The 26,994-nt window shown below is 68.3% G+C and overlaps 1 protein-coding gene across 2 annotated transcripts; it reads left to right on the top strand.

The window, feature by feature from the left end:
• The first annotated feature begins 1,533 nt into the window (after window positions 1-1,533).
• On the top strand, window positions 1,534-26,980 carry PIEZO1 (piezo type mechanosensitive ion channel component 1 (Er blood group)). 2 transcript variants are annotated; one of them, XM_072873602.1, is made up of 51 exons: window positions 1,539-1,732; window positions 8,806-8,901; window positions 10,130-10,252; window positions 10,642-10,684; window positions 10,781-10,943; window positions 11,955-12,093; window positions 12,273-12,486; window positions 12,724-12,889; window positions 13,109-13,213; window positions 13,295-13,379; window positions 13,464-13,555; window positions 13,641-13,901; window positions 13,972-14,083; window positions 14,235-14,413; window positions 14,485-14,633; window positions 14,832-15,011; window positions 15,088-15,176; window positions 15,851-16,008; window positions 16,090-16,266; window positions 16,404-16,529; window positions 16,648-16,848; window positions 16,943-17,147; window positions 17,281-17,385; window positions 18,097-18,250; window positions 18,888-19,131; window positions 19,288-19,384; window positions 19,461-19,629; window positions 19,713-19,802; window positions 19,933-20,021; window positions 20,227-20,298; window positions 20,811-20,914; window positions 20,988-21,081; window positions 21,409-21,480; window positions 21,574-21,746; window positions 21,827-21,948; window positions 22,045-22,209; window positions 22,279-22,537; window positions 22,617-22,805; window positions 23,024-23,309; window positions 23,449-23,560; window positions 23,659-23,806; window positions 23,897-24,111; window positions 24,233-24,391; window positions 24,469-24,616; window positions 24,718-24,906; window positions 25,003-25,095; window positions 25,267-25,439; window positions 25,530-25,652; window positions 25,733-25,812; window positions 25,926-26,124; window positions 26,252-26,980. In XM_072873602.1, exons 1-51 carry the CDS (start codon window positions 1,669-1,671, stop codon window positions 26,499-26,501), a joined length of 7,500 nt encoding a protein of 2,499 aa, XP_072729703.1. In that variant the 5' UTR covers window positions 1,539-1,668; the 3' UTR covers window positions 26,502-26,980. The 2 variants fall into 2 exon arrangements, with proteins under 2 accessions (XP_072729702.1, XP_072729703.1); XM_072873601.1 differs by lacking the exon at window positions 20,227-20,298 and having other exon boundaries at window positions 1,534-1,732.
• Window positions 26,981-26,994: the final 14 nt, after the last annotated feature.

Genomic DNA, 26,994 nt, shown 5'->3' with positions numbered 1-26,994 from the left:
GGCAGGGCTCTGGGGTGCCGTTCCCCGTGCCCATTTACTTCCACAGCCTCCGTTCCCAGCCCAGCTGCCGGCTGCGGTGCGGCGGGTGCTCAGGGCCGGGCTGGGAGCGAGACGCCGGCGTGGGTGCCATGCACCACCCTTTCCTGGATCCGTTCTGGGTGGGGGGATGCAGCCCGGGGCTTTCACGGGGGTAATTTCCATGCCTAAATCTCACGGACGCGGTGTTAACGCAGAGCCTCGCGGCTCGGCATGGACAAGCGTTTTATTTACGCGAGTGAATCCCTCTGCGTCCCAGCGATGAGGGTCGATGCGGGCAGAGGGGCCGAGTCCCTGCTCTGAGGATGCTCATGGGCGGTTTGGGCACCCACAGCACATCCCGGCTCCCTCGAGGGGCTGTGCCCGGCAAAACTGATCTGGACACACGTGTTTGGGGGCCCTTGGGCTCATCCTGCCCACAGTTCAGGGGCTACGGCACGGGCAGCGGTGGCTGGGTGGCTGCGGCTTCTGCGGCACATCTGGGGTCCAGGTCTGGGAGGCGGGGAAGAGCCCCGAGAGCGCTGGAGGGAGCCCAGGGAAGGGAGCGGAGCCCGCCGAGGTGGGGAGCGGGTGGGCAGCATGCCAACTGGATGCCAGTTTATTAAGTGCATTCGGAAAACAAACGTGGGGAAGGCAAAGAATGCGGAGAATTTCATGGGCCGATGCTTCCTGTTAGGGGCTGGGGCTGGTGGTTACCAGCACTGCCCGGGGTGCTGCCGCTGGCCCACGGCCACCGGTCACGCTGCCCTCACCGCCGGCCGTGCCCAGCGCCTTCCCAGCCAGGGCTCAGCTCGGGCCACGGCGCTGAGCGTAGCCCCAGCTCAGGGGCGCGTGAGCCTGCACCCAGCTCCCCTTATCTGGGCACCCAGCTCCATGGGTGCGTGGCCATGCATCTGGCATCCCCGGGCACCCAGCTCCGGGGATACAGGACCCAGCTCCCAGGGGTGCACGGCTGCTCCCGGGGGTGCACGCCCGGGCGCCCCGCTCCCGTGCAGCGCGGTGGCCCTCTGCCCCGTGCCGCGTTGCTGCCCCGGCTGCACGGCTCCGCGCAGGCATGACCGAGCCCCGGGCCCGAGCGGAGCGCTCAGCCTCAATTAGCTCCGGTCTCTTTTTTTTTGTTTTTGTTATGAAGCAAACAGGAAACACATCAGCTTTTTTAAAATTTTTTTTTAAAAATATATATAATTTTTTTTCCCTGCTGTAAATGCCCTTGCTGCAGGCGGTAGGAACTGGGGGGGGGAGCGTGGGGGGGGTGTGCGGGATCTGGGCTCGCCCCCTCCTCGCCCGGAGCGCTCCGCGCCGGGAGCCGCCCCCGCTGCCCTCGGGGCTGAGACCGGCCAACTCGTGGCAGCGGTGGCGGGGCTGCGAGCCGAGCCGAGCCGAGCCGAGCCGAGCCGAGCCGAGCCGAGCCGAGCCGGGCCGGGCCGGGCCGGGCCGGGCCGGGCCAGCCCGCCGAGGGGGGCGGGCGGTGCCGCTTTATAAAGGCGGCGGGAACGGGGCGGAGGAAAACCCGTCCGATCGCTGCGCTCCGGGAAGGGCCAGCGGGGCCTGCCCAGCCCCGGCGGGGCGGAACGGCTCGGCTCGGCTCGGCTCGGCGGGGCATGGGCCGGGCCGCCGCCGCCGCCTGAAGGGATGGAGCGGCGGGCGCTGTGCGCGGGGCTGTACTGGCTGCTGCTGCCGCTCGCCCTGCTGGCCGGTGAGTGGGGCCGGGGTGGGCTTGTTTTTGGGGGGGTGTTGGGGTGCGCTGTGTCCCCCCACTCGTGAAGCGAGTCGCGGTGCTCCCCACCCCGGGAGGAGCCGCCGGCGGCCCCGGGGGAGGCGGGCGGGACGCGTGGCGGGTGTGTGTCCGTGTCCGTCCCCCCCCACCCCCACGGGGGACCCACCCGCGCTGGGGAAGCGCTGCAACTTCCCTAGGTCGGGTGTAGGGGCAGCGCTCCGGGTGTGCGTGTCGTGTCGTGTGTGTGTGTGTGTCCCCCGTCCCGGGCACAGCACCCCCGGCACCGGGCACCTGGGGGCCGGTTGGGGCTGAAGCCGCCCCGATTCGGACACCGCCGTGTCACCCCACTCGCTCCTCCGGCACTGGCAAGGTGGGGGGCAAAGAGGGTGCCGGGGCAGCCCAGCTCCCGGTGATGCTTGGAGGGCGGTTGGGGTGGGCGATGCTCGGGGGGCAGGCGGCACCCATCCTGGCTGCGTCCCGGTGGGGAGCGGGGCACCCACCTCGGCTGCAGCAGCCTCTGCAGGGCCGCGGCTCCCAGGCTGCTCCCAACCCGTTTTAAGCAACGCTGGCCTTTGAAGGCATGATGCACCACCCACCGAGGCAACCGTCTGGCTACCGGCCTGGAAAATACCCGTGTCCTGGGACGCGCAGAACAAGAATTGGCTCTTTGAACCCCAGCTGCTCGGGGGAGCCTGTTCAAGGACGCTCCGTTTACCTTTACATAGACGCAAAGGAAAAAGCTCTCCATAAACAGGATTGTTCAACGGGCTCCTTGTGCCCGGGCACTGCCGCTGGGCTTGTGCCGCCCGTGCCAGGGGTTCTGCAGCCCGGAGAAGCGGTGACATGACTTTTGGGGTAGCGTCACCTGGAGAGGGGGACGTGCGCCTGACCGGAGCTGCGTTCAGCGAACAGCCTCTGTCCCGGCTGTGTTTCGGGGAGCTGGGCTGGGGTGCGTGGTGCTGGCCGTGCCGCCGGCGTGGGGCGAGCCTCGCTGGCAGAGGAAGTCGGTGACTGTTGGAAAAGATTCTCTTTATTTGCTCTGGTTTGCTCGAGGAATGACTCAGTGCATCGTGTAGGATGTGAGGAGGTTAATTATAACCCTGCCTACGAACGGGGCTGGGAAGGGAAGGTGGCCGGGTGCCGCTTGCACAAGGCCTCCCCGGCCGGTGGGGTGGCAGCCGCCGCTCCGGGGCGCAGGAGCTGCCAGGCACATCTCATGGGTGCACAGGGTGACACGTGGCCTCTGGGCGCGGCCTCGTGCATGGGGCCCTCATGCCCCAATTGCGCCGATTTGGCCCCAAATCGTGCCAGGCTTCCTTGCCCGCTCGCCCCGCTCCGGCACGGGATGTTGTGCCGGGGATCCACCACCTCCTGCGGCCGGCAGTGCCGGTGGCGTTGGCTTTTCCTCTCCCGGTGAGCTCGTAGGTGGCTTGTTTAAATTTGGGGCCCCACTTGGGCGGGGGCTGCCCTGGGAGAGCAGCTCCCTCCTGCTCCAGCTGCTTGCCAAAACAGCCGTGTGGGTGACTCAATGGGGTCCGGGGGGGCTCACACCGCACCCAGGGGGAAACTGAGGCACGGGGGGGATGTGGCTTGTCCCGCTGCACCTGGGGGGGGGGGGGGAGGAAGAGCCCCGGAGCATGACCCGCCTGCGGCCCTTCCTTCTCCGGCAATTAGCCTCTTCCCAAACGTCCGGAGGATGTTTGCTTGCGGCTCCTGGCCAGCTCGGGGCGGGTGGAGGCACAGGAGCTGGGCCCCATGGCATGGCTCAGGGCAGCCCCCCGCTTCCCACGGGCTGGCACAGGCACGGACCCCTACGCTGCGGCTCCCAGCCGTGCCGTGGGCCGTATCCCCACCCGGCGCAGGGAGATGCCTCGGCTCTGTCCTGCCTGGTGGGGATGCTGGGGTGCACGGGGCCGGCGGGGGGCACAGCCTGCCATGCCTTCCCCCCAGTGAACATCCCACACATGGGGTGACCACGGTGGGGGGACCAGGCAGCTCTGCGCCGGGACCCCTGGGCTGGGTGACGGTCCTGGCCACGCTGGCTTCCAGCTCCAGCGCGGCTCCGTGGTGCTCGGGCAGAAGCGATGGGTGAGGGCGGCAGCCCCCCGCCCTGGGGCTGCAGTGCCCCCCAAACCGCGGGACCTGACCTGGGGTGAGGCGAGGACACGGCCCCTCCTGGCTGAGCCCCACTGCCCGGCCAGGAGGCGATGGGGTGCTGGGGGGTCCTTGGGGGGGTCCTGGCCGGCCCTGGGTGCTGCAGGGGGCCGGTGCCCAGCTAGGTGCTGGCAGGCGTGTGGGCTGCAGCCAGCTGCCTCCTGCGGTCAGGTGCTTTTTATAAAATGAAGGGAAATAAAAAAAAAGAAGAGGGGAAAAAAAAAGCCACTGCTGTCTCCAAGAGCAATAACTCCTGTTTCCTCCCCAGGCTCATAGGGGGATGGGAGGTGCCGGGCTGGGGTGCCCATCTCCCCGGGACTGAGCCTTTTGCAAAGCCCCCACAGGGCCCCATTGAGGTGGGTGACGCTGTGGGGGCTCCCCAGGGGTGCAGCGGGTCCCCGTGCTGCCCCTGGGGCAGGCGGGGTTGCTGCGGGCTGGGCTTGCAGGGGCTTCATCGCTCCTCTTTGCAAAGCCCGGTATGGCCAGGTTTAACTCTTTGCCTCCTCTGCACCCCGGTCGCAGCAGAGTCCTGGGGTGCCCATGGGGACTGGGCGAGGAGGGGGGGTGTTTGGCCACGGCTTGGTGCTGCCGTCTGGCAGACGCTGTCCGGCCCCAAGCTGCGCCTGGGAAATATTATGGTGGATCTGGGAATGTCCCCATGCCATGGGAACGTTGGGAATGTGGGTCCTCGTGCGCAGGCGGGTGTGCAAGCAGGAGACGTGCACCGGGCACCCCGGTGCACCCCGTGGCTCTGGGGGCCCCGTGGCATGGGCTGTCCCCATCCTGGTGTGTGCCCGGTGTGGGGACTGCAGCCCCGGGGCTGTGGGTGCCGGGGAAAGGGGTGTCCCCAGGCACTGGGGTGGCAGCGAGCACCCGTCCCCAAAGCTGCTGCGTTCCCTGTCCCGGTGCGTGAGCTGCTGGCTGGCTGCTGGGGTTTCCCAGGCTGGCAGCTGCAGCACCCGCTGGCACCCGGCCCGGTGCCCTCCCGGGGCAGCTCCCGCAGCATCCCTGGGGAGCGGGGCCGGCCGCTGCCTCGGCGCTGGCAGGAGCGGGATTAACTTTCCATAAAAACAGGATACGGCGGGTGAACCGATGGGGCTGCTCCCTCTTCCCGGAAAGAGGAGCCGGGGCTGGGGCTGGGAACGTGCCGGTGGCTGCCTCTGCCGGATCAGGGGCTCGCGGCTTTGGGGCTGACCGGATTTTGGGATGGGGAGAGGCTCTGTGGCCGAGGTTCGTTAGCCTGCCTCTGGTTTGCAGCCAGCGGATGCAGAGCGCAGGGTCCTGGCTGCGAAGTGACAGCCTGGGGACACCGTCCGGGTCCCCCGGGGTCCCCGGTTGGGGGCTGTTAGCCAGGAGGCAGGACCTGGCTGTGGGGAAGCTGCTTGGCAGAGCTGCCCGGCTCTGGCAGCGGGTAACGGGCCTGTGTGAACATAGCAGGGCAGGCAGGGAATTAAAGAGCTCTGCTAATTAATCCTGAGCGGCCGCAGGTCCCCACAGAGCCAGCGGCTGCCAATCGGTGTACGGGCACAGGGGGGATGGTGCTGCGGGGCCGGTGCGTGGGGCTCCCCCGTTGCTGGCGGGGTCTGGGGACCCCCCCCTTTCTCCATGGAGTCGGGTATGGATCTGTCCCTGGGAGCTGGCTGGGCAGAGGGTTGTGCCCGGTTTGCAGGGAGGGGGCTGCACCAGACCCCGACCCTCTCCCGCAGCCGCCCTTCCCACGCTTCCCGGCCCCATTGCAATGGGAGAGATCCCGGTGCCGGCTATCCCTGGCTGCCCCCACCCTCACTGCCAGGTCCCTGCCTTCCCCGGGGGTCCCCGATGACCCCCTTCCCCTCCCACGGGGACATCTCAAGGGGACATTAAAGGCCAGCGTGAAGGAAACCCATCACATCTCTCCCGGCTCCCCAGCGCTGCGATTTATCCTCCTCCCGGCACATTAACGTCGTTAATATTTCAAGTGCTGCTGGCTGCCAGCGGTGGCGGTGAACTCCCCGGCAGCGTGGGAGCTGGGCTGGCTGCTCCCGGCTCCCCGGGGTCACAGGGCTGGGGAAGGGGGGGTCTGGGTCGCGGATCCGGGATAACCTTGCCGGGGGTACGAGAGGGATGCTGAGCGCAGGCCGGATCCCACCCCGTGCGTGCAGCGGAGGCGAGACCGTGGGGCACCGTGGGTGACGGGTGCTGCTGGCATGAGGAGGGGGACGGTGGGTGCCACGGTGCTGCGCCCACCCACCCGCCTGGCTCCTCACTGGGACAATGGGTGCGGGAGGGCGGGTTTTGCCACGGGGCTGCTCTCCCCACCACTGCTTTCCCCACATGCCAAACTGGTTTTTCTCCCCACACCAACGCTTTCCCCGCTGTCAGCACGTCAGGGAACCAGTTTCCTCCAACTGTGCGGGACAGAGCACCCACGCGCTGCCGGCACGGCACGCCCCGGTGCAGCCGGCCCTGCTGAGGAGGCGTGGGTGCAAAGCTGGGCACCCCGGGTGCTCCTAAACTGGGCTGCGCCGTGCCGGGGGGCTGCTCTGTGCCCAGCACAACGTCAGCATCTTTTTTTTTTTTTTTTTTTACCCCCCCTTTTTCATATTTGAGCCCTTTAAAAGCTGGTTGAAGCTGGCGAGCACTGACCACCCTGCCAGGAGCTTTGCCGGTGATGCCTCGAGCCGGGGCGGCGTGGGAGCTGCTGGCCAGAGGGTCCCATGGGTGCCGGTTCAGCCCCGGGGTGCCGTGCATTTGCAGGCAGCTGCTGCCAGCCCTTCCTGGTGCCACAGGCAACCCCGAGCCAGTGCCACCGGGCTGCCTGCTCTGTTCTGGCCCCTGCCAGGGACTAATGTCCCCAGTCCTGGGGGGCTGGTGCTGGTGGCATAGAATACATGGGTCACGCTGTTGCTCCGGGCACGGGTGGTCCCTGCAGCGTGTGTGTGCCCAGCGATGCCCGTGGGTGTCCCCGTGGTGCCCACAATCCCCACCCTCCCCACAGCTCTGGGGCAGACCCCAGCCCAGGCGATGCCAGCGGGGGTCCGGCACAGCCGGTCCCCTCCGTGCCACCAGCACCCACAGGGTGGCCGCGGCTGGGACGGGGGCTCACGCTGGGGCTGGTTCACCTAAAGGACGCTGCCCTGGCACAGGGGTGGGGTGGGCAGCGGGGTCGGTGCTGGGATGGGGGGTGCCGGTGGCCAAGGGGGGGCTGGCTGGCTCCAACGTAAGCCGGAGCGGCGGCTCGCCCCTGGGCCGGGAACGCTCCTCTCAGCCCCTTCGCCGCTGGCGCGGGAATGGGAATATTTGCTCCGTGAGATCATGGTTTGCCGAAACGTAGCCAGCAACCCTCAGCAGCGTGCGGGGAGGTGACGCGTCCTGAGGTCACCGTGGAGAGGCGGCTGGTGGGACGGTGGTCCCGGTACCCCCACCTTGGGCTCCCTGTGCCCCCCACCCGTGCTCGGGGGCTGCCTGCACTCCCCGGGGGAGGAAGGCTGCTGGGGACCCTGCTGCGGGGCCAGGGACTGGCTTTAGCCCCGATCGGTGCTGCGTGGGACGTGCCCTGGGCTGTCGGGTGCATTCCTGGGTGCCTCTCCTCCCACCACGCCTGCACCCTCCGAGGATTCCCCACCGTCCCCGGGGTGCCTGGCTGCTCACGGGGGGGCTGCACCAGGTCCCCACCGGCCGTGCCGTCCCTTGCCCCAGGATGTGCCGTCCCATTGAAACCTCGTAAACACAGGAAGGGCCGTGCCGGGCCGGTGGTGCTGAGCACGTCCCCTGGTGCCTGGCCTGCCTGTCCCCCCCCATCTCGCCCCCCCAGCCCCACGGGGCCGGGGGCTGCCCTCTCGGACCCCACTGCTTCTCCCCCTTCCCATGTGGGGTGCCAAGGGGAGCAGGTCCCTGCCCTGGCCACGCAGAGCCAGGGTCCCCGACACCGGTTCCCTGTGGCTGTCCCCTCCCTGGGCCACCCCAGAGGGATCCCCCCTACCCAGACTGGGGTCCCCCAGCCTGCTGGGGGGAGCGCAGGGACACGTCCCTCTGGTTTGCAGGGGAGGGGAACGGAGGGACGCCCTGGGACTGTTAAAAAAATGAAGCCGCCATGCTGCGCAGCCCCCCGAGAATCCCTCTGGCCAGGCACTGATTTGGTGGGTGTCTCTCAGCGGCCGTGCCCATCACCGTGGCCTCATGGCTGGGCGGCCACAGGGCTGCCCCGCAGCTCATCCCAGCTCACACCGGTGCATGTGCCGGTGTCTGTCACTGCTCGCCTGGCCTGTGCATGCAGCCACCGGGAACGCTGCGTCCCCAGCCATGGTGGCAGCTGCCCTGGGATGTCCCTGCCGTGCGGTCCCTGTCCCCGCTGGTGGCAGCTCTGCGGGGTGCTGGCTCGATTTCACGCCTGTAAACAAGCTGTAATTTAGGTCTAAAAATAAGCAAGGGGGAAGGCGGTGAGCTGGTGGCACGCCTGGAGCAGGGCTGGGTGCAGGTGAGGGGCTGTGCCGGCCCCGGGGCCGCAGCAGGTGGGGGTCCCAGCCTGGTCGCAGGGTCCCTGCAAACCTCGGCACGATCTTGCAGGAACGATGTGGAAATGCGACAGATTTGGCTCGTTGCTCTCATCCCCCCGTCACCCCACACACCTGGGACCTCTGGGTGTGTGTCCCTTGCCGTGCCACCTGAGCGGGTCACCGGGACTGACCCAGCCCGGGCTCCTGCCCATGTCCCTCTCTTCCCACTGGCATCTCTGGCGGGGCTTGAGCCCCTTGTCTGGGACTGCCCCTCATTTTGGGGCATCCCTCGCTGTGCAGGTCAGGGTGCCATCCTCGGGGATCCCCGGGGCGGGGGGGGATGCAGCCAGGAGCCTGGCGGGGTGCGACGCCCTCCCCGTGCCGCATCCCTGGCACTAACCCTGCCTGTACCTCTGCCCCCAGCCTGCCTCTTCCGCTTCAACGTCCTCTCCCTGGTGTACCTGCTCTTCCTGCTGCTCCTGCCTTGGTTCCCGGGGCCCACCCAGCGCTCCGCCGGAGGTAAGGGGCTCAGCCTGGGGCGTGGGGACCGGGCAGGGCATGGCGGGCAGCAGGGTGGGCAGCGTGCGGGCAGCTCCGGTCTGGGGGAGCTGGGCAGCGCGGGGGCTGCCAGCCGCTCTCCGGCAGGTACCTGCCCTCCTTCTTCCCCTGCGGTTTCCCCCCCAGCGGGCAGCGTGGCTCCACGTGGCAGCCTCGCTCTGTTAATTATAGCCTGGCATGGCTATTAATAGACCTCCAGCTACAAAATGGTCAGTTTTGAGCCCCAGCCTTATTAACCAGAAACCTCAGGGCTGGGCTGTGCCCGCCGGGCGGGCAGGGAGATGTACCACGAGCAGCCCCTCCACCCTGCCCGGGCACGTCCCCCGTGGTGGGCACGCGTGGGGGGTGCAGGGGATGCATCGCCCGTGACGGGTGCGTCCTGGCCCCGGCGGGCCCGTGGGACGTGACCCCCACGCTGGGCACCGGGTGCCTGTAGCCCTGCCGTCTGCCTGCCCTCCGTGCCAGGCTGAGCCATGCTGGAACGCGAGCCGGCAGCGCCTGGCACGGCCGCAGCTAAAAGCTCTCGCCCTCTGAATATTTCATGGGCTCGCACAGCCCCGGAGCCGCCGAGAGCCTTCGCGCGGATTTACAGGAAAAAACAAGTGGAGGGAGAGTTTTTGGCCCAGGGCCGCCCCCCGGCCGGCGTGCAGCTGTGGTGGGCTCGCTGCCTGTCCTGTGGCCAGGAAAATGGGCGTGCGGCCCAGGGAGCCGGGTGGGATGGGGGCACGGCTTGCAGCTGGTGGAAGGTCTGACGGGGCTCGCGGTGCGGGGGACGCCCTGGCACGCACCCACGGCCACCCCACGGGACGTTCCACCAGGGATGGGGATGGTGGGCTGCGTCCCGATGCCGGTCCTGGTGCAGTGGGGCCGGGCAGCACCCGGTGCCGGCTGGGTGGGAGGGTGCTGCAGGGGCAAGGGGAGGGAGTGTGGTCGCAGGGCCCTGGCTCCCGGCATTGCCCCGTGCCTCAGTTTCTCCAGTAACGCGGCAGAAAGGGTGCTCTTAGGCTGTGCTGGGCGCACGGTGAGACACGCAAGGTCCTGCGGGGACCCTGTCCCTGGGGCAGACCCCTGGCATCTCCGGGCACAGCCGCGGTGCCCCCCTTCCCAGCTCTTCCTGGGGGTGCTGGGGATGCGGGCGCATCCCGGGGTCACCTCGGGCAATGGGTAATGGGGTGCCCGTGTCTCACAGGTCACACCAGCCGCCTCCTCAAAGCTCTGCTGGGGACCAGCATCCTCTTCCTTCTCGCCCACTTTGTTTTCCAAATATGCCTGTACACGCTGCCCATCCTGGACCAGCTGCTGGGGCCCAGCTGTGAGTATGGGGTGCTAGGGCAGCCTGCCACGGGGGTCCCCACGCCTGCCCTCGCCCTCCTGCACCTCTGCTCTCCCGGGCTTCACCCCCTCCCCACCCCCTTCACCCCCGGGGCTGGACCCCCAGGATGCGGGTGCGGGGGTTCCGTCCTTCTGGGTGCTGGGGGGCTGCTGAGGCTCTGCGGGGTCCCAGCCACGTGCCCAGCACCGGCAGCATGCTGTGCCATGCCAGGGGACCCGCTCGGTGGCCGCTGCGCTGGGCACAGACCCCATCCTGGGCCCCCGTGGATGTGGGGCGTTCTCCCCATGGGGAAGCCGCCTGCTCTGGGTGGGCTCGGAGCCTGCCCGCACGGGGTCTGCCAAACTCAGCGCCTCCCTGCTTCCCCACAGGCAGCACCTGGGAGGTCCTTGCTCGGCACATTGGGGTCACCAGGTAAGGGTACCCCGGCAGTGTGGAGCTGGGGGCTGGCAGTGGGGGGGGGGGCACCCCCGAGCCCCCTCTCCTGCCCCGCTCTCCCCCCCGCCCCAGGCTGGACTTGAGCGACATCCCCAACTCGGTGCGTCTCGTGGCACCCGACGTCGGCATCCTGCTGGTCTCATCCCTCTGCCTGTGCCTGTGCCGCCGCCTCGTCCCCAAGGCCGGCGCTGCTGCCCGCGGCCGGAGACCGGAGACCCTGGAGCCCCTTGAGCGGGTGAGAGCCAACCCCGGCGCCATCGGCAGCATCCCACCCACCGCGGCCCGCCAAGCCCCTGCCAGCCTCCCTGGGGCACGGCGGCTGGTCCCCGTCCCCTCCCCGGGGAGGGCAGCCTGGGACGCGGGGGCTTGGCGTGGGGCGTCCCCGGTGGTCGGGGACCTCGGTAGGGGCGGTTTCAGCCGCCCGGCGGAGCGGGCGGCAGTGGAGGGCTGGGCCATCATCACGGCACCTCTTATGGACCGGGGTGACACAGTGCCCGTGTTTGCTCCCGCATTGCCATAGGGATCCCGCTTGATGCGGGGCTGCCCACCGGCGGGGGGAGCGCGGTGCCCGCACCCCCGGGCTCTGGCTGGCACCGCCGCACCAAAACCCCTGGGCTCGGGAAGGGCAGTGGGGTGGGCAGGCATGGGGTGCTGGCACCCAGCTTGAGCTCATCGGCAGGGTGCAGGGCCGGGTGCCGTACCGTGCCGTGCCAGCCCTGCCTGGTGGTGCCAGCGGAGCACCGGGACGCTGTGCTTGTGACACCGGGGTCACCCAGGCAGACACAGCCGCAAGCCGATGGCACCCCCCAGCTCAGCAAACACCCCTCGGGGCTCAGCCCTGTTTTGGGGTGCTCCCCACGGGTCCGGGCTGTTGTGGCAGGCGCTTGTCTGCCCGGCTCCGGCCACGGCCAGGCTGTAACCGGAGCACCGGCCGATGCGAATGCCTTTGCCGTGAGCACGGGGCCAACGCGGGAGGCAGCCTGGAAAAAAGCTCAGCGCTGGGAACCCAGACACCGGTGCCAAGAAAAGCAGCCGCCTTTCGGAGGCGCTTTCCAAGCGGCTAATGAGATAAACACGGCCAGGTGCCGGGCTGCGTGCCCGCACCGCGCCGGGCAGGGTGCCCCGGCTCTCCACCCGTGCTCTCCCTCAAGTGGGGAAACTGAGGCACGGCCAGGAGCAGCCTGGAGCCGGTGGGCTGCCCAGGGTTGGGCTGCGAGGCTCATGCCGTGCTCGCCTCACCTGGCAGGGGGAAGAGGAGGACGTGGAGCGGTACGGCAGCACGGCTGACGGGGACACGCCGCTCAGTGCCAGGCTGCGGGTGACGGCTCACTGGCTGCTCTGGGCGGCCGGGAAGGGCCTGGCCATCCTGCTGCTGGCCTTGGCCGGTGGGTACGGGACGCGGGGGGCGTGCGGTGAGCTGGTGGGGGTCTCGGTAGCCATGCTGCCGGAGGGGATGCTCGGTCCAGGGGGGAAAGCTCGGTCCAGGGGGGATGCTCGGCCGGGGGCTGCATGGCTGGAGGACGCTCGGCCGCGCACTGACCGCCCGCGGGACGCTGCTCCCCAGGGATCACCCTGCCCTCCGCCTCCTCCAGCGTCTACTACCTGCTCTTCGTGGGGCTGTGCACGTGGTGGGCCTGCCACCTCCCCGCCAGCCGCCTGGCCTTCGACACCCTCTGCGTCCTCGTCGGCGTCTATGCCGGTGGCCACCTCCTCTGCCTCTATGCCTACCAGGCGCCCTTCGTCCAGGGGGTCTTCCCACCCCCCACCATCTGGGCACGGTGAGTCCCCGGGGCGGGGAGCCGTGCCGCGGGTCCCTATGCCGCCCCGGTTAAGTGGCCAGCCCGGCACCCCGCTTGGTCCCCATCCCGCTGCCAGCTGCGGCAGGCGCCCGGGGAGGGTGGCCGAAGGCTGCTTGGTGAAGTTGTGTGCCGTGCCAGCGCCGGGATGGGACCGTGGCTGGCAGTGGGGGGTCCCGGCTTGGGCAGGTGGTAACACCACCCGCTCCGTCCCCGCAGGGTGTTCGGCTTCAAGGACATCGTCCTGTACCGCAACTGCTCCCGGCCCAACGCCCTGGTGCTCAACACCGGCCACCCCTGGCCCGTCTACGCCAACCCCGGCATCCTGCTCCTGCTCTACTACACCATGGCCACCCTGGTGAAGCTGCGCCGGCTGGATGCCAGGGTGAGGGGCTGCAGGGCCGAGCCGGACCCCACGCCAATGCCCGGCACATCCTACTGCTCTGACTGCCCCGGCCCTGGCACGGGAGGTGCCCGGTGGAGGGGAGGTGGGGGGCAGTGGGGTGCCCACGGCAGGGGGGTGCCTCGGCAGGGGGATGGGGCACGATCCTGCTCCCCCGGCGGCTGCAGCGCGGTGCTCTGAGCTGGCTCCTGCCCCTCGCAGAGAACCGCGGCACCGGCACGGCCACCGGCAAGGTGCTCGGAGAGGGAGCTGGTGGAGCTGGAGAGCTGGCCCAAGGACACTGATGGCGTGGCTGAGGACACCAAGGTGGGTTTGGGGGGCTGTGACTGGGAGGGAATGGGTCCGGGGGTGCCGGGGTGGGCTCTGAGCCCTTCTCTGCCCTCCCAGCCCATGCTGTCTCCCGGCACCGGGAAGCCAGGCAGCGGCACCGAGAACTGCACCGTCCACGTCATGGGCAACTCGCCGCAGCCGGGTAAGCCCATCCCCGCCGCCCAGCCCTCCCCAAGCCCTGCCCGCAGCCCGGGGGGCAACTCACGGTCCCCCTCCCCGTGGCCAGGCAGGAGGCGTCCGGCGGAGCGATTGCCCCTGCACGCCCTGGGCCACGTCGTCATGAAGCAGAGCTACGTCTGCGCCCTCATCGCCATGATGGTAAGGGGCTGGGGAGGGGACGGACACGGGGGGCACCTCCCGGACTGAGCCCCCGGGCGAGCGGCCGCATTCTGCCTGCCCGCAGGTGTGGAGCATCACCTACCACAGCTGGCTGACCTTCGTGCTGCTGCTCTGGGCATGCCTCATCTGGACGGTGCGGAGCCGGCATCACTTCGCCATGCTCTGCTCGCCCTTCCTCCTCCTCTACGGCATCGCTCTCTGCAGCCTGCAGTACGTCTGGGGCATGGATCTGGCCCCCGAGCTGCCCACCCGCGTCGGCTTCATGAGCCTCGCGCAGCTGGGGCTGGTGCACCCCAAATATCCCTGCTTGGACCTGGGAGCCAAGGTAAGCCCGGTGTCCCCGTCCCTGCGCCCGCTGGCACCCGGCTGTCCCCGCTCACCGCCTGTCCCCACAGCTCCTGCTCACCCTCACCTTCTGGCTGCTGCTGCGGCAGTTCGTTAAGGAGAAGCTGCTAACGAGGAGGTGCCCAGCCACCCCGCTCCTGGAGGTGACCGTCTCGGACTCGGGTGAGGGTTCCCGGCATCACCCACCCGGTGGGACCCTGCACCAGGCTGGGCGTCCCCGGGGTGCGAGTGCCGGGGGCCGGCAGCTGCCGGGGAGAGGGGGGACACGCGTGCCCCCCGCCCGGCTGCCTGCAGCCCCCTCCCTGCCCTGCAGAGCCCAGCCGGCAGCGGGACGTGCTGAAGGCGCTGGGGGTTCTGGTGCAAAATTTGTACGCCAAATACTGGATCTGCGTCTGCGCCGGCATGTTCATCGTGGTGAGCTTCGCCGGGCGCCTTGTCGTCTACAAGATCGTCTACATGTTCCTCTTCCTCCTCTGCCTCACCCTCTTCCAGGTAGGGGGGACCAAGGACCCCTCCTTGTCCCCATCCCCAGTGTGGCCCCGCTGATGTCCCCATCCCTGCAGGTGTACTACAGCCTGTGGCGCAAGGTGCTGAAGGGCTTCTGGTGGCTCGTGGTGGCATACACCATGCTGGTGCTCATCACCATCTACACCTTCCAGTTTGAGGACTTCCCCATGTACTGGAGGAACCTGACGGGCCTCACCGATGAACAGTGAGTGTCCCCGACCCACCGCGGGGTCCCTGCTGCCACCAGCTCCATGGTGGCACCAGGGCATGGCCAAGGGATGCATTGCACATGGGGAAACTGAGGCAGGGGGGGAGTTGGGGTTGAGCCCCGGGTGTGCCAGCTTGATGCCCGTGCAGGGTGGGATGGATGTGGCCCCGCGCTGACCCTCCTCTCCCTGCCCAGGCTGGGCGACCTGGGCCTGGAGCAGTTCAGCGTCTCCGAGCTCTTCTCCAGCACCCTCATCCCGGGCTTCTTCCTCCTGGCCTGCATCCTCCAGCTCCATTACTTCCACCGTCCCTTCATGCACATCACCGACCTGGAGCACATCCCCGCTGCCACCCCACCACCCTGCCACATCCCCAGGTAGGGTCCCGTGCCGGGGTGACCCCCCCCTGCACCCCGAGCCCCCCGTCCCCGCGCTGAGCCCTCCTCCCCGCAGGCCTGAGGAGCTGCACGGGAGCCGGCTGCTGCGGGATGCGGCTGCTGCCGAGAGCGCCGGGGCGGGCGATTCCGACACCGCGTCACAGGGTACTGGGCAGGGACAGGGGGACGGGGTGGGATTTGGGGTATCCTCCAAGCCAGGAAGGGGCTGGGAGGGTAGGGAGATGGATTTGGGGTGTTCCCCAAGTGTGCGAGGGTACAGGGATGGGTTGGGGTGTTCTCCAAGTCTGGGAGGGTATGAGGATGGATTGGGGTGTCCTCTGAGCCAGGAAGGGGCTGGGAGGCTACGGGGATGGATTGGGATGTCCTTCAAGCATGGGAGGGTATGGAGATGGATTGGAATGTCCTCTGAGCCAAGATGGGGCTCGGAGGGTAGGGAGATGGATTTGGGGTGTCCTTCAAGCCAGGATGGGGTGGGGGCATGCAGGGATGGATTGGAGCATCCTCCAAGCCAGGAAGGGGCCTGGAGGGTATGGGGATGGACTGGGATATCCTTCAAGCCAGGAAGGGGCTGGGAGGGTATGGAGATGAATTTGGGGTGTCCTGCAAGCGTGGGAGGGTATGGAGATGGATTGGGGTGTCCTGCAACTGTGGGAGAGTATGGGGATGGGTTGGGGCATCCTCCAAGCCGGGAAGGTACTGGAGGAGTGCAGGGATGGATTGGGGTGTCCTCCAAGCATGGGAGGATAAAGGGATGGATTTGGGCATCCTCCAAGCCGGAGTGGCTGCGGGGGTGTCTGTGACGGTCCGTGTCCCCGCAGTGCCCACCAAATGGGGACTGGTGCTGGAGCGCCTGATCGTGCTGGGCTGGACCTTCTCGGACACTCTGACCCGCGGGCAGGTCTTCGTGGAGCGCCTGCTGGAGCTCCACATCCTCAAGCTGGTGGCTCTCTACACTGTCTGGGTGACCCTGCAGGAGGTACCAGCCTCAGGACCCCGGTGTGGGGTGGGGGGGTGCTCGGCCGGGCACCCCGGGGTGCTGACATGGCCGCTGCCCCAGGTATCGCTGATGAACTTCTTGCTGGTGCTGCTGTGGGCCTTCGCCATGCCCTACTGCCGCTTCCGCCACATGGCCTCCTGCCTCTCCACCGTCTGGACCTGCATCATCATCGTCTGCAAGATGCTCTACCAGCTCAAGATCGTTGACCCCCGCGAGTACTCCAGCAACTGCACCCAGGTGCCCGGGCGGCCGTGCCGGGGGGATGTTGGGTTCTTGGGGTGCTTGTGGTGGCACAGGGGGGATTCCCTGGCTGGAGGTGGGGTCTGGTGGCAGGGACGAGGGGTGCTGACCCCCAGCGGTGCTCCCTTTTGCAGCCCCAGCTCAACGGCACCAACCTGAGCCCGGAGGAGCTGGGCAACTCCACGCTGTACCGCGGCCCCGTGGACCCCGCCAACTGGTTCGGCATCCGCAAGGGCTACCCCAACCTGGGCTACATCCAGGTGGGTGCGGGGACACCCCCGGTCCGTGGGGACCAGGTGGGGGAATGCTCGGTGGCTTGCCACGGTCCTGAGCATCCCCTCACCCCACCCTCCTCTCCCCCCCCCCCCCCCCCCCCAGAACCACCTCCTGGTGCTGCTGCTGCTGGTGTTCGAGGCGGTGGTGTACCGGCGCCAGGAGTACTACCGCAAGCAGCACCAGCTGGTGGCCCCGGTCACCGAGACCATCTTTGAGGACATCTCCCGCGAGCACCTCGACCACAGCCTCGGCAGCTGTGCCAAATACTTCCTCAACTACTTCTACTACAAGTTTGGCTTGGAGGTGGGGAGCGGGCGCTGCGGGGCGGGGGGGGGGGGGTGTCCCACCGCTTGCAGCACCCTGGGGGTTGAGGTTCTGCCTTCGCCTCCCACCCCAGATCTGCTTCCTGATGACGGTGAACGTGATCGGGCAGCGGATGAACTTCATGGTGATCCTGCACGGCTGCTGGCTGGTCGTCATCCTGACGCGGCGGCGGCGGGCGGCCGTCGCCCGCCTCTGGCCCAAATACTGCCTCTTCCTCGTCATCTTCCTCCTCTACCAGTACCTGCTGTGCGTGGGCATGCCGCCCGCCCTCTGCGTGGGTAAGGGGCAGGGGGCGTGGGGGGCAGCCGTCCTCTCCATGGGGCGGGGAGGTGGAGGTCCGTGTGCGGGTAGGCTGCCTGCCCTGGGTGAGGGCCCGGGGGGCTGGCATCGAGTGTGCCCACCGCCCCCCAGACTATCCGTGGCGCTGGAGCCGGGCCCTCCCCATCAACTCGGCGCTCATCAAGTGGCTCTACCTGCCCGACTTCTTCGTGGCCCCCAAATCCACCAACCTCATCAGTGAGTACTCCCCACTCCAGCCCCTGGCAGCCCCCTGCCTGTGGGGTCCCCCAGCCCCTGGCAGCCCCCTGCCCACGGGGTGCCCCATCCCCCCCAGCCCCTGGCAGCCCCCTTCCTGTGGGGTGCCCTGTCCCCCCAGCCCCTGGCAGCCCCCTGCCCACGGGGTGCCCCGTCCCCCACCCCAGCCCCTGGCAGCCCCTGCCTGTGGGGTGCCCCGTCCCCCAGCCCCTGGCAGCCCCCTGCCCACGGGGTGCCCCGTCCCCCCACCCCAGCCCCTGGCACCCCCCCTGCCCACGGGGGGTCCCATCCTGCCCCCCAGGAGGGTGAGCAGAGGGGAGGTGGGAGGGCAGCCGGGAGGGGTAGGAGGAGCTAAAAGAGCCACACCCCTTTCGGGGTGGAGCTTTGGCAGGTGCTCACCCCCTTTGGGGAGGAGCTTGGTTAAGTCCCACCCTCTTTTAGGAGAAGGGGGGGCCAGGGGACAGCCACACCCTTGGGGAGGAGCTTGATGAGAGCCACGCCCCCAGAGGAGACGGTGTGGGGAAAACCACGCCCCTTGAGGGGGGGTTAATGGAACCCACACCCCAGGGAGGCGTGGCCTGGGGTGCCCCACCCCCTTGGGGAGGGGCTTGGTAAGGGCCACACCCCTTTTCTGGAGGGGCGTGGCCTGCTAGAGGTGTCCCCCCCGCCCCGGGCTGAGCCTTGTGCCCGCAGACGACTTCGTGCTGCTGCTGTGCGTGGCCCAGCAGTGGCGGGTGTTCGAGGCCGAGCGCACCGAGGAGTGGCTGCGGGCGGCTGGCGAGAACGCCGACCGGCTCGACTTGGCGCAGGACCCCCGCAACCCCACGCCCAACTTCATCCACTGCCGGTGGGTGCCCGCCGCCGCCGCGCGGCACCGCACCGCACCGTGGGGCTGGGATGGGTTGGGGCACCTGGGGTCGTGGGGATGGGACCCCGTCGTGGGCTGGGGCTGCTGTGGGTGGGACCCCCCCCCTGCCCTGGGATGGGACCCCCCCGCCCCAGCCCGGGATGGGACCCCCTTGGGGTATGGACAGGATGGGACCCCCAGGCAGTGGGACCTGCTGGGCTGGGATTCCCTAGGATGGGGATGGGACCCCACCAGCACTGGGACCCCTCTGGGCCAGGGAAGCCCTCCCCCCCCACGCTGTGCTGGGACAGGACCCCCCCCCCATGGCTGGAACAGGACCCCCTGCCACTAGGATGGTACCCCCGCGTCTGGGACAGGAGTACCCTGGGGCTGTGCTGGGACCCCTGGGGAAGATGCGGTGGTCCAGGGTAGCCCTGGTGACCCCCCATGGGCACTGGGACCCCGTAGGCTGGGACAAGGCACTTTGGCCCCCAAGATAGGGCTGATGCGGGGAGTGGGACCACGCTGGTTTGCCTGGGGTGTGGGGTGGCACCTCGCTGCACCCCAAACCCAGGTGGTGCCAAGCGTGGGTGCTGGGAGGGGATGGGGACCCTGTTCTGAGCGCCCCATCCCGCAGGTCGTACCTGGACATGGCGAAGGTGGTGGTCTTCCGCTACCTCTTCTGGTTTGTCCTGGTGGTGGTCTTCATCACTGGGGCCACCCGCATCAGCCTCTTCGGCCTCGGCTACCTGCTGGCCTGCTTCTACCTCCTCCTCTTCGGCACCGCCATGCTGCGCAAGCCGGCGCGGGCACGCCTCGTGCTCTGGGACTGCCTCATCCTCTACAACATCGCCGTCATCATCTCCAAAAACATGCTGTCGGTGAGGGCTGCCGGGCCCCGGCCGTGCAACGGCCCCTGGGCTGCTCCTTGGGGCCACCCACCCCCCGGGCATCTGCTGGGGAGGGGACGGGTGGCAACACTGTCCCCCTGTCACCATCCCCGGGCAAACCCCGTGCTCTGCCCTCTCTCCCCGCAGCTCCTTTCCTGCGTCTTCGTGCAGCAGATGCAGAGCAACTTCTGCTGGGTGATCCAGCTCTTCAGCCTGGTCTGCACCGTCAAGGGCTACTACGACCGTGAGTTGCTGGCTCAGGGGGTCTGAGGCTGCAGGTTTGGGCTGCTGCCTGACCTGCCCGCATCTCTGCCTGCTAGCCAAGGAGATGGGCAAGGACCAGGACTGCTCGCTGCCCGTGGAGGAGGCGGGCATCATCTGGGACAGCATCTGCTTCTTCTTCCTCCTGCTCCAGCGCCGTGTCTTCCTCAGCTACTACTACTTGCACGTCATGCTGGACCTCCGGGCCTCTGCCCTGCAGGCCTCCAGGTGGGGCCGGGGTCTCGGAGGGTCCCCGCGGGTGCTGGGGTGCCGGTGCCCGCCTCACCCTCCCACCGTCCCCGTCCCCGCAGGGGTGTCGCACTGTTCAAGGCCAGCATCCTGAAGAGCATGCGCTCCCACCGGCAAGCCGAGAAGAAGTCGCTGGCCCAGCTGAAGCGGCAGTGAGTGGGTTTTGGGGGGCACCTGGGACCCCCCCATGCAGCCACCAGCACCTTGGGGCACCCCTGTGTGGGTGGGGGTGCCCCCAGGGGGTTTGGGGGAGCGGGCTCCGCAGCAGCCTCTGCCTGGCAGGATGAAGCGGATCCGAGCCAAGCAGGAGAAGTACCACCAGGAGCGGCTGCCCGCCGGCACCGGCGAGGGGCAGGATGAGGCCAGGCCAGGTGAGAGCTGGGGGGTCCCTCCCATTGCCCCCACCCCTCTCCGGGCACAGCAGGGTGACCACGACCCATCGCCAACGCCCGTCCCGGTGAAGCCCCACGGAGCATTGCGGTGAACCCCCCTCCTTGCCCCCTCGGCTCGCCCCGGCACCAGGGGTGGGTGCACCGAGCGTGGCCGTGCTCAGCCGCCCCGTCTGCTGTTCCACAGCGCCCGGCAGCCCGGCGGACCCTTCCCGGCAGAGGGAGCGGTGGTGGCGGCCATGGTTAGACCACGCCGCAGGTACTGCCCTGGCATGGGGCCGTAACGGGGCGCAGCCCCTCGGCAAGGTCCCTCCGCCGGGGACCGCTAACACCCGCGGGGAGCGGTGGTGACGGTGCTTTTGGCAAGGTGATGCCCTGCATGTCCCCCGTCCCCGTGCTCGGCCGCAGGGCACTAACCAGGGCTTCTCCGGTTCCCAACACTAACGGGGTGTTGGACTGGGGGTGCCAGGCTGCGTTTGGGGTTACCAGCATCGGTCGCCTCCGAACACTGGCGCTGGAGGGACCCTGCTTTGGGGATGTGGGAGTTGAGTCGCTGACCCTGATGTCCCCAGCGCGGATCCCCACGGGTGTCCTCGGCACCGTGCCGGCAGCGCCGTGCCAGGCACAGAGCCCTGGGGAGATGGCAGCGGGGCCAGCCTGGGCGCGGGCCGTGCTGTGTCACCCCGTGCCGTGCCACCAGGCACCAGCCATGCCGTGGCACCCCGTGCCATGGCACCGGCCGTGCCGTGACACTCCATGCCGCTCCGGCAGTGCTGCATTCGGGGGAATACTTCCTCTTTGAGTCGGACAGCGAGGAGGAGGAGGAGGCGGCGGTGCCGGAGGAGCCGCGGCCGAGCAGGCAGAGTGCCTTCCAGGTGAGCATGGCTGGGGGGCCGGGGGAGGCTGGCGGTGCCCGTGGGGTGCTGACAGCCCCTCTCCCCCTGCCAGCTCGCCTACCAGGCCTGGGTGACCAACACCAGGACAGCGCTGCGGCAGCAGGAGCAGGAGCAGCTGGAGTCCCCCGGTGCCGAGGTCGCTGCGGGTGGGTCTGGCTCACCCCAAAATGGGGCTGGGGGTGCGGGAGGGGACGCAGCCCTGCCCCACGCCCGCTGTTTGCCCTGGCAGTGGTCGGCATCCTGTAACGGGGCATCGCCTCGGTGGGGGTCCCAGTGTGTGTGTGTGGACTCTCTGATGGCTACGATGGGGTTGGGCGCAAGCCGCGCAGCTCTCCTTTGGCACCTGCGCTGCGTTTTGGGGGGACGGGGGACGGAGCGATGAGCAGGAGAGCCCCAATGGGGGCCAGAAATGATGTCCAGCCCCTGCTGAGCCGGTGCTACCCCTTCCTTGGGGGGGTGTCTGACCTTTGCAGGGGACGGCGGAGGGAGGGAGGAGGAGTTGGAGGCGGCCGAAGGCCAGGAGGAAGAGGAGGAGGAAGGCTCCGGTAGGTGGGCGGCAGGACCGCAGCGCAGGGGGGTGCTGGGGGGCTCCGAGCAGGCACAAAGTGACCCCCCCCCCTCCACCCTCTCCCCGGCAGAGCGGGGCAACGTGGTGCAGCGGGCGCTGAACACCCTGCGGTTCCTGTGGGTGCTGTGCCGGGCCATGGTGGATGGGCTGACCCAGTGGCTGGACGCCTGCACCCGGGAGCACGCTGACATGTCCACGGTCCTGCGCCTGGAGAGATACGTCCTCACACGCCGGCTGGCCATGGTGAGCGCGGGGTGGACGCCGGAGCATGGGGCGGGGGGGGTGGCAACCCCGCGGTGGCACTGACCCCCTGCCCGCTTCAGGGAGAGGACGTGCACCGCGGGGTCCTGGATGAGCTCTACTTGCCGCCGCTGGAGGAGCCCCCCGAGGAGCCAAGCCCGCGGGGGGCTGAGGGTGCGGACCCCCAAAACGGCGTCGCTTCCAGGCAGGTGCATAGATACCCCCCGAGGGGGCAGCCGGCAGCGCCGCGGGCAGGGGCCGGTGGGCAGGAGGCTCACCCCTGTCCCCGTGCTGTCCCCAGCGGGCACCGAGGAGCCACCCCTGCCCCGGTGGGATGCCCACCGCCCGCCGGCAGCCAGGAGCAGGTGACGACCTGGGGGTCCCGGGAGGACGTGGCCGGGTCTCGGGAGCTCCTGGCCCTGCCCCAGAACCGGAGCCGGACGGCCAGCGAGCTCCTCCTGAGCAGGTACGGGGATGTGGGGGGCGGTGGGGCCGGGGGGCATCGGGGCTGGCTCACCCCCCCTGCACCCCGCAGGCGGCTGTATTTCCCCGAGCTGGAAGAGTCGGAGCAGTTTTATCAGTCCCACAACCGGTTCCTGAAGCTGCTGCTGGCCGGGTACCGCTGCGTGGCCGCCCACTCCGAGCTGCTCTGCTACTTCATCATCATCCTCAACAACATGGTGACCGCCTCCGTCATCTCCCTTTTCCTGCCCATCCTCGTCTTCCTCTGGGCCATGCTCTCCATCCCTCGGCCCAGCAAGCGCTTCTGGATGACGGCCATTATCTTCACCGAGGTGGGCAGGTTGTGGCTGGGGAGAGGATTATGCTTCCCAGCCCCCGGCTGCCACCCGCTGACCCCCAACGTCCCCACAGGTGATGGTGGTGGTGAAATACCTCTTCCAGTTCGGGTTCTTCCCCTGGAACGGCTACGCCATGCTGGTGCGCAATGAGGGCAAGCCCTTCTTCCCACCCCGCATCCTGGGCTTGGAGAAGACCGACCGCTACATCAAATACGACCTCATCCAGCTCCTGGCACTCTTCTTCCACCGCTCCCTGCTGCTGGTGAGCCCTGGGGCACGGGCACCACCATGGGCATCGCCTGGGTGGGTGTCCCCGGGGGCTGGAGATGCTTCTGGGGGTGATGGGGACTTGGTGGGTGCTTGGTGGCTCTGCCTTGGCTTCCACCCAAGGCACCCATTGGTGGTTGGGTGCAACGGGAGCCGATGCTGTGGGATGGGGGGCATCAGGAACCCCATCCCCCTGACTGTTCTCCTCCCCAGTCCTACGGGCTGTGGGACCACGAGGACCCCTTCCCCAAGAAGAAGACAGAGGCGGAGCGGGTGGAGGATGAGGAAGAGGAGGAGAGGCGGGAAGAAGCAGCATCCCCACCGCTGGCGGTGGGTGAGGAAGGGATGGAGGCGCTGGCAGAGCCGGGGGCACCAGGCGCAGCCCCGGTGAGCGATGCCGTGGGGCAGGAAGAGGGGGCCGGGGCCAGGGCCACGCAGCTCCGCTTCAGGAGGAAGAGGCGGCGGGGGAAGAAGCAGCCGGAGGCGGCTCCGGAGGAGGGTGAGCACCAGTTCCCGGACCTCGCGCCCTGGCGAGGGGCAAGGCTGGCGTCCCCCGGGGCAGAGGGGTGCTGGGGCCAGGCAGGATGCGGCCCCGCAGGACCCCGGGCTGTCACCCACGCTGTGCCTCTCACTCGCAGGGGATGGGGAGGAGGAGGAGGAAGAGGAGGAGGAGGAAGAGGCAAAACAGAGCCACGCTCAGAAGAAGCTGAAGGATTTTGGGCTGCGGGTCAAGCTCTTCTTCCTCACCGTGTGAGTGCCCCGCAGCGCTGGTTGGGGTGGGGGCTGTGGGGTGCAGCCCCCCCGGTCACCCCATCCCCTTTGTCACCTGTCCCCTCTGTCCCCTCCAGGGCGCAGAACATGTACCGGCCGGTGCGCAGGTTCTTCCGGGACATCCTGCACACCCAGCACCGGGCGGCCACCGATGTCTACGCCTTCATGTTCCTGGCCGACGTGGTCGACTTCATCATCATCATCTTTGGCTTCTGGGCCTTCGGGGTGAGCAGGGGGTCCCCACAGGGCACTGAGCGGCCGGCTCCCACCGTGAGGTCAGGCTGGGCCGTATCCTGAGCTCTCTTGCATCCCCAGAAACACTCGGCGGCCGCCGACATCACCTCCTCGCTGTCGGATGACCAAGTGCCAGAGGCCTTCTTGGTCATGCTGCTCATCCAGTTCACCACCATGGTCATCGACCGTGCGCTCTACCTCCGCAAGACCGTGCTGGGCAAGCTCATCTTCCAGGTCATCCTGGTCTTCAGCATCCACCTCTGGATGTTCTTCATCCTGCCGGCCGTCACCGAAAGGTACCGAGCACCCCCCAAGGGCACGGTGTGGTCCTAGGGTGGCACCTTTGTGTCCCCAAGCCCCCATGGTGGCCCAGGCTGGCCGGGAGGTGGCCAGAGAGGTGACACCTCCCCCCCGCAGGTTGTTCAGCCTCAACACGGTGGCCCAGCTGTGGTACTTCGTGAAGTGCATCTACTTCTCGCTGTCAGCCTACCAGATCCGCTGCGGCTACCCCACCCGCATCCTGGGCAACTTTCTCACCAAGAAATACAACCACCTCAACCTCTTCCTCTTCCAGGGGTACGGCATGGGGCTGTGCGGACCCCCGGGCGCCCGGAGGGTGCTGTACCAGCCCCCTCTCCCCGTGTCCCCCCCAGGTTTCGCCTCGTGCCCTTCCTGGTGGAGCTGCGGGCTGTCATGGACTGGGTCTGGACGGACACCACGCTGTCCCTCTCCAACTGGATGTGCGTGGAGGACATCTACGCCAACATCTTCATCATCAAGTGCAGCCGCGAGACGGAGAAGGTATGGCCCCGCTGTGCTGGGAAGGGCCCCCCAATAAGCCCCTTGTTGCTTGGGGTCCCCCCAAGCCCACCTGGCACCGTGTACTGTCTCCCCCCTCCCAGAAATACCCCCAGCCCAAGGGGCAGAAGAAGAAGAAGATCGTGAAGTACGGCATGGGGGGCCTCATCATCCTCTTCCTCGTGGCCATCATCTGGTTCCCGCTGCTCTTCATGTCGCTGGTGCGCTCTGTGGTGGGCGTTGTGAACCACCCCATCGACGTCACCGTCACCCTCAAGCTGGGGGGGTACGAGGTGAGGATGCGGGGCGGGGCGGGGGGGAGGTGCTGGGGTGCCCAGCCTGGGCACCGGGGGCCCCTTCCTGGCTGACGGCACCCCGTCCCCCCGCAGCCGCTGTTCACCATGAGCGCCCAGCAGCAATCCATCCAGCCCTTCACCCCCCAGGACTACGAAGCCCTCACCAACCAGTTTGAGAGGCAGCCGGTAAATCCCCACCCTCACAAAAAAACACCCCCCCCCCACCCCCCCCCACCCCGCTCCATCCCACTGGGTGCCCAGCGGTGCTGGCAGAGCCAGGGGTGCCCCGGGGTGGGGGTGTCCTTAGGTGGGGGTGTCCCGGGGTGGGTGCTGAGCTGTACCCCCCCTCGATGGCAGGTGGCCATGCAGTTCATCACGCTGTACGGCTACGAGGACATCGTGACGGCCCGCATCGAGGGCAGCTCGGGCTCGCTCTGGAGCATCAGCCCCCCCAGCCGGGAGCAGATGCGGCGAGAGCTGCAGAACGGCTCCTCCGACATCACCCTCCGCCTCACCTGGACCTTCCAGAGGTACCGCCGGCACGGTGCGGGGTTGGGGGGCAGCCCTGCCTGCACCCCCCCACACACACGCTCAGCCTCTGCTGCCCGTTCTGCCCACAGGGACCTGGGCAAGGGGGGGACGGTGGAGCACACCTTCGACAAGCACACCACCGACCTGCAGCCCGGCGCGCCTCAGCGCATGGAGCTGGCCCAGCTGCTGCAGGGCACCCGTGACACCCCCGTGTGAGTGTCCCCAAGGGAGGGGGAGCAGGACCCCTGCGCTCGGTGTGTGTCCCCCTCCGCTCACCCCCGCTCTCTTGCAGGCAAGTGCCCAAACTCTTCCCCAAATACATCCGGGCGCCCAACGGCCCCGAAGCCAACCCGGTCAAGCAGCTGCTGCCAGGTGGGTCCCACCATGTGTGTGTGTCCCGTCCCCCCCCCCCCCAAAAAAAAAAATCGGTGTTGGGGGCACACCGGTGGCCGTGCTGTGCCCTGACGGTGCCACCCCCCCGGCAGACGGGGAGGACAGCTACCTGGACGTGGAGGTGCAGCTGAAACGGGAGCGTGCGGGTGCCGGCCGAGGGGCTGACAGCTTCTTGGAGTGGTGGGTGGTGCGGCTGAAGGATGCCCCCCCCCGTGATGGCAACATCCTCCCCATGGTCATCTTCAACGATAAAGTCAGCCCCCCCAGCCTGGGCTTCTTGGCTGGCTACGGGTACGTGGAGGGCGGTGGTGGTGGGGGCACCGACCACCCGGCTGCACCCCAAAAAGGGTGCAAAGCAAAGGAGGGGTGGGGATACAGGATGCACCCCCCCCACACACGCTCCCCGTCCCTCTTGCAGGATCATGGGGCTGTACGTCTCCATCGTGCTGGTGATCGGGAAGTTCGTGCGGGGTTTCTTCAGCGAGATCTCGCACTCCATCATGTTCGAGGAGCTGCCCTGCGTGGACCGCATCCTGAAGCTGTGCCAGGACATCTTCCTGGTGCGGGAGACGGGCGAGCTGGAGCTGGAGGAAGAGCTCTACGCCAAGCTCATCTTCCTCTACCGCTCTCCCGAGACCATGATCAAGTGGACGCGGGAGAAGGAGTAAGGGGAAGGGGCTCCGTGCCCCCCCCCGCACCACCCCCCAACCTCCTGGGGACATCACCGCCGATGCCTTAACCAGCCACCCCCAACGCTGGGGCCGCATCCTGCCGGGGGAGGCAGGGGGATGCAGGGTGCTCAGAGCTCGCTTTTAGGGAGGATGTTTTTATGTTGCTTGGAAGCCGGCCGATCCGTGGAGACCACGTCGTGCCTTCCCGCGGCCAGGGTGGGGGGGGAGAGCAGGAGCCCGGCACCCCTGGCTGCTGGGGGGGTGGTGGGGTGGTGTGTGGGGGTGTCAGGATCCGGCCCGTGCCCCCTCCCTGTTCTCCCCAGCCTGGCTTCAGAACCAGGTTGAACTCAAAAGCAATAGCCCCCCCAGGACAGGGGGCCCTGGGTCGTGGCCCCCCCCCCAGCCAGGGGTGGGGGCTGGCAGCCCCAGCTGGACTCTAAACACTTGTGACTTTGGTGGTTTTTTTGTTGGGGTTTTTGTTTTTTTTTTT

Source organism: Ciconia boyciana, chromosome 9, assembly GCF_034638445.1.
Source record: "Ciconia boyciana chromosome 9, ASM3463844v1, whole genome shotgun sequence".
NCBI classification, from domain to species: Eukaryota; Metazoa; Chordata; class Aves; order Ciconiiformes; family Ciconiidae; genus Ciconia; species Ciconia boyciana.
This window is presented reverse-complemented; position numbering and strand designations above follow the sequence as displayed.